At 46.8% G+C, this 6,561-nt stretch overlaps 1 protein-coding gene across 1 annotated transcript; it reads right to left on the bottom strand.

Moving 5' to 3' along the window:
* On the bottom strand, nt 2,282-2,698 carry LOC109231883 (RNA-directed DNA polymerase homolog; the record flags this gene model as incomplete). Its single annotated transcript, XM_019397497.1, has 1 exon — nt 2,282-2,698. A coding segment is annotated over one exon (417 nt), but the record flags the coding sequence as incomplete, so codon positions are not given.

Genomic DNA, 6,561 nt, shown 5'->3' with positions numbered 1-6,561 from the left:
TCCACCTCTAAAACAACCGTTCGTCCTCGAACAGACAAAAGAAAGAAGTACCTGAGTTGGGGAAAAGATGGGGACAACGGTTCCGCATATCAGACTCGGACTCCCAGGTCGATGCCTCAGGAGGCTGACCTCTCCACTGAACACGAACAGAAGGAAAACTCTTGGATCTCAACCGACGAACCTGCCGGTCCAAAATAGCTACCGGCTCCTCCTCATAAGACAAATCCTTGTCCAACTGGACAGTGCTGAAATCTAACACGTGGGCTGGATCGCCGTGATACCTCCGAAGCATGGATACATGAAAAATTGGATGCACGGCTGATAAGCTAGGCGGCAATGCAAGTCTATAAGCCACCTCTCCCACTCGATCAAGAATCTCAAACGGACCAATGAAATCTAGGGCTAAGCTTGCCCTTCTTCCCAAACCTCATCACGCCCTTCATAGGCGACACTCGGAGCAATACCCGCTCACCAACCATGAAAGCTACATCTCGAACCTTACGATCTGCATAACTCTTTTGCCTAGACTGCGATGAACGAAGCCTGTCCTGAATGATCTTGACCTTGTCCAAGGCCTCCTAAACCAAATTCGTACCTATCAACCGAGCCTCTCCCGGCTCGAACCATCCAATCGGAGACCGACAGCGCCTACCATATAAAGCCTCATAAGGAGCCATCTGGATGGTCGACTGGTAGCTGTTGTTGTAGGCAAACTCCGCTAAAGGCATGAACTGATCCCACGAACCTCCAAAGTCAATAACACAAACCCGGAGCATATCCTCCAAAATCTGAATAGTTCGTTCGGACTGCCCGTCCGCTGGGATGGAATGATGTGCTCAACTCAACCCGTGTGCCCAACTCTCGCTGAACTGCTCTCCAGAAGCGCGAGGTAAACTGCGTACCCCGGTCCGAAATGATAGATGCCGGCACACCATGAAGGCGAACAATCTCCCGGATATAAATCTCAGCTAATCTCTCGGATGAATAGGAGACTGCCACAGGAATGAAATGTGCTGACTTGGTCAGCCTATCCACAATGACCCAAACTGCATCGAACTTCTTCCGAGTCAATGGAAGTCCGGTAACGAAGCCCGTAGTGATCCTCTCCCACTTCCACTCGGGAAGCTCAATCCTCTGAAACAAACCACCAGGCCTCTGATGCTCGTACTTAACCTGCTGACAGTTCAAACAACGAGCCACATATGCTACAATATCCTTCTTCATTCTATGCCACCAATAATGTTTCCGCAAATCCTGATACATCTTCGCGGCGCCCGGATGAATAGAGTACCGGGAACTGTGGGCCTCCTCCAATATCAACTCTCGAAGTCCATCCACATTAGGCACACATACTCGGCCCTGCAATCTCAAAACTCCATCATCATCTAAGGTAACCTGCTGGGCACCTCCATGCTGCACCGTGTCTCTGAGGACACACAAATGGGGATCATCAAACTGCCGATCACGGATACGCTCTAATAATGAAGAACGAGCGACCGTGCAAGCCAACACATGACAGGGCTCAGAAACATCCAGTCTCACAAACTGATTGGCTAAGGGCTGAACATCCAAAGCAAGCGGCCTCTGATTGATTGGAATATAAGCAAGACTGCCCATACTAGCTGACTTCCTACTCAAAGCATCAGCCACCACATTGGCCTTCCCCGGATGGTATAAAATGGTGACATCATAGTCCTTCAACAACTCCAACCACCTCCTCTGCCTCAAATTCAACTCCTTTTGCTTGAACAAATACTGAAGACTCTTGTGGTCAGTGAACACCTCACATGCCACGCCATACAAATAGTGCCTCCAAATCTTCAAGGCATAAACAATAGATGCCAAAATCATGCATTGGATAGTTCTTCTCATGAATCTTAAACTGCCTCAAAGCATAGGCAATAACCTTGCCATCCTGCATCAACACTGCACCAAGCCCAATACGGGAAGCATCACAATAAACTGTATAAGGCCCTGATCCTGTGGGCAAAACCAACACCGGTGCCATAGTCGGAGCTGTCTTGAGCTTCTGAAAGCTCACCTCACACTCGTCCGACCATCTGAACTGGGCACCCTTCTGGGTCAACCTGGTCATCAGAGCTGCAATAGACGAAAACCCCTCCACAAACCGATGGTAGTAGCTTGCCAATCCCAAGAAACTCCGATTCTCCGTAGCTGATGCTGGTCTAGGCTAGTTCTTGACTAACTCAATCTTCTTCGGGTCCACCTGAATACCCTCTGCTGATACAACGTGACCCAGAAATGCTACTGAACTCAGCCAGAACTCACACTTGGAGAACTTGGCATATAACTGACTATCCCTCAGAGTTTGAAGAACCACTCTAAGGTGCTGCTCGTGCTCCTCCTGGCTGCGGGAGTATACCAAAATATCATCAATGAAGACTATCACGAACATGTCCAAATATAGCCTGAACACTCGGTTCATCAACTCCATAAATGCTGCTGGGGCATTGGTCAACCCAAATGACGTGACCAAGAACTCATAATGCCCATACCGAGTACGGAAAGCTATCTTAGGGACATCGGATGCCCTAATCCTCAACTGATGGTAGCCAGATCGCAAGTCAATCTTGGAGAATACCCTGGCACCCTGAAGCTGGTCGAACAAATCATCAATCCTCGGCAGTGGATACTTATTCTTAATCGTTACCATGTTCAATTGCCGGTAATCTATGCATATCCTCATCGATCCATCCTTCTTCTTGACATATAACACTGGCGCGCCCCAAGGCGAAACACTAGGTTTAATGAAGCCCTTCTCTAGCAAATCCTGCAACTGGTCCTTTAACTCCGTCAGCTCAGGCGGGGCCATACGATATGGCGGGATTGTCACGACCCCAGTTCACCCTCCATGAACATGTCGTGATGGCACCTAGTTCCTACAACTAGGTAAGCCTAACAGTGCGGAATAACAAATTAACATTTGCGGAATAATTAACTAAAACTGAACATACGGAAATAACAACTGTATATAAGGCCACTCGGCCTATACAACTCAAAAAAATATGCGGAAGTCTACAACTAAATCCCAAAACCCGAAAACTCACGGGAAACACAGGCTAATAGAATGTAGTAATCTGCTCTCTCTACACCAGAATGTCTAAACAACACGAAAGGAAAGAAAGGAACTATCTGCTAAAGCCAGAATAGAGTAGAGACTCCTGGTCTGCGAACGTAGCAGATACCTCAAGTCTCATCTAGGACTCTCCACCACGAGGATGATATGCCTGGGAGGAAGTACCTGGATCTGCATATGAAAAAAAAACATGCGCAGAAGAGGCGTGAGTACACCACAACGGTACTCAGTAAGTGCCAAGCCTAACCTCGGTTGGGTAGTGACGAGGAAGGTCAGGGCCCTACTGAGCTAAAACATAATAAATAATGATATAACGGAAACAGTTTAAATAAAGTCTACAACGAGAAACTAAACCACGTAAATAAGGAAGAGCAGTAATAGAAAGCCAAGGTAACAATACAAGGAAGAACTGCCCTCCACAAGGAATAATAGCCGGGGATCTCTTGGTATCCCGAGGATCTCTTGGTATCCTCATCAAATACACGGGGGATCTCTCGGTATCCCGAGGATCTCTTGGTATCCTCAATAAGTAAGCCGGGGATCTCTTGGTATCCCGAGGATCTCTTGGTATCCTCAATAAGTAAATCGGGGATCTCTTGGTATCCCAATATATATAGAAACACATGTGCCAGGGATCTCTTGGTATCCCGCACCCTCAGTCCAAAATATCTCAAGTACAGGTGGATCTCCCGGGAAGCCGTCCCGTAGTCCCAAATTAAAACACACAACAACAACAACTCATAATCTCAGGATAATGCTAAAAAATCAGGACAAGAAATAGTAACTTCTAGCCTAACATGCTTCACAGCTAAAACAAATAAGCAAGTAAGCCAGCTAAACATGAATCTCTAAGCTAGCACAGGTATAAACTTACTGTCTAAAATGAACAGGTAAACAGGAAATCTCAATTTAAATACTTCAAGTGGAAACGGGTTTACAATAATTAGCTCAAGTACGCGCTCGTCACCTCACGTACGGGGCATTCAAATATTCAAGATCATGTCCTAAGGGGAAAGGTCCCCCACACAAGGTTAGACAAGCCACTTACCTCGAACCGGCTCAATATCAACTAGAAACCATACTCTTGCCACGAGTATCCGACTCCAAATGGCCCAAATCTATTCAATGCAATTACACATTGTAAATAACATCGCAAACACCTGGTTTTGCTATTAAATTCAAAGTTACGGCGTGAAATTAGGTGAAATGACCAAAATGCCCTTCAGGCCAATGCCTCAGAATTGAATAATTTTCATATTTTCAGAACTCTCGTACTCTCACGAGTCTAACCATATAAAAATCTCCCAAATCGGAGGTCAAATGCTCACTCAAAACCTAATAGTTTGGCCTAAGAAGTTTTAACCAAATTCTTAAAATTTTAATCCCAAATTCGAATTTTTAATGATGGATTTAACTACAAAATGATGAAATATAACTAGAAGGGATTAAGAAAACGTTACCCAATGATCTTCACTTCAAAACCCACTCAAAATCTCCCTCTCCCGAGCTCTCAATTGATTTTTGTAACTTATGAACTCAAACCCTCGAAATTTCTATTTATGCCCAGGGATATCCGCTTCTGCGGACAAGGGACCGCTTCTGCGGTCCCGCTTCAACGGAAACCAAGCCGCTTCTGCGGTTTTCACTAAAGGGAACAGGGCCGCATCTGCGATATCTAGGCCGCTTCTGCGGCTCCGCTTCTGCGATGCCTAAGCCGCTTCTGCGGCTCCGCTTTTGCGGAAATGGCAACGCTTCTGCGGTTTCTGAGGAAAAAGGAGACAAGCCGCTTCTGCGGCCACACAGTCGCTTCTGCGGCCACACAGCGCTTCTGCAGCGCCGCATCTGCGGTTCCCAAGCCGCAGATGCGAAAATACCATAAGAGGGACATTCAGCTGCTGCTATAACTTCAAAATTCATCCGTTAACCACCCGAAATCATACCGAGTCCCCTGGGACCTCAACCAAAAGCACCAATACCACCTAATACCTTATTCAAACTTGTACCAATCTTAAAAACACCTAAAACAACGCCGGAAACCCGAATTAATCAAGGATTCAAGCCTAAGAACTTCAAATTCCAACAAAACACGCTTTCGATCAAAAACCTACCCGAACCTCATCCGAATGACCTGAAATTTTGCACACACATCCCAATGACATGACGGAACTACTGTAACTTCCGGAATTCCAATCCGACCCTCGGATCAAAAACTCACTATCGGACCGGAAACTTATAAAAGTCAAACTTCGGCATTTCAAGCCTAAATGAGATACGGACTTCCAAAATACATTCCGAACACGCTCCCAACCCTGAAATCACCTAACGGAGCTAACAGAACCATCGGATTTCCATTCCAAGGTCATCTTCACACTGTTCTGACTACGGACCACTTTTCAATACTTAAGCTCTCGTTCAGGGACTAAGTGTCCCAATGCTCTCCGAAACTCAACACCGAATGTCCCCGCAAACCAAAATAGCAGAAATGAACTTAGGGGAAGCAGTTAATGGGGGATCGGGGCGTAAATTCTTGAGACGACCGGCCGGGTCGTCACATCCTCCTACACTTAAACATTCGTTCGTCCTCAAACGAGCATAGAGAACATACCTTAAGTAGTGAAAAGATGAGGGTAACTACTGCGCATATCCTGCTCGGTCTCCCAAGTTGCCTCCTCGGCCGGCTGACCCCGCCACTGAACCTTCACTGAAGCTATGTTCTTTGACCTCAACTTCCTGATCTGCCTGTCCAATATAGCCACTGGCTCCTCAACATAGGATAGATCCTTGTCCAACTAGACTGAACTGAAATCCAACACGTGCGACGGATCACCGTGATACCTCCGGAGCATCGAAACATGAAATACCGGATGAACTCCGGCCAAACTGGGAGGTAAGGCAAGCTCGTAAGCAACCTCCCTAACTCGCCTCAAGATCTCAAAAGGGCCAATAAATCTCGGACTCAACTTTCCTTTCTTCCCAAACCTCATAACGCCTTTCATAGGCGAGACCCGAAGCAGAACCCGCTCACCGACCATATATGAAACATCACGAACCTTCCTGTCCACGTAACTCTTCTGTCTGAACTGGGCTGTACGGAGTCTATCCTGAATCGTCTTAACCTTCTCCAATGCATCCTGTACTAACTCTGTTCCCAATAGCCTGGCCTCACCCGGCTCAAACCAACCCACGGGGGATCTACACCCCCTGCCATATAAAGCCTCATACGGCGCCATCTGAATGCTGGACTGATAACTATTGTTGTAAGCAAACTCCGCCAGTGGCAAGAAATGATCCCAAGACCCTCCAAACTCAATCACACACGCACGAAGCATATCCTCAAGAATCTGAATAGTGCGTTCGGACTGTCCGTCCGTCTAAGGGTGAAATGTTGTGCTCTACTCCACCCGAGTACCTAACTCCTACTGCACGGCTCTCCAGAACCGCGATGTAAACTGAGTACCTCTGTC

Source organism: Nicotiana attenuata, chromosome 8 (assembly GCF_001879085.1).
Source record: "Nicotiana attenuata strain UT chromosome 8, NIATTr2, whole genome shotgun sequence".
In the NCBI taxonomy this organism is placed as follows: domain Eukaryota; kingdom Viridiplantae; phylum Streptophyta; class Magnoliopsida; order Solanales; family Solanaceae; genus Nicotiana; species Nicotiana attenuata.
This window is presented reverse-complemented; position numbering and strand designations above follow the sequence as displayed.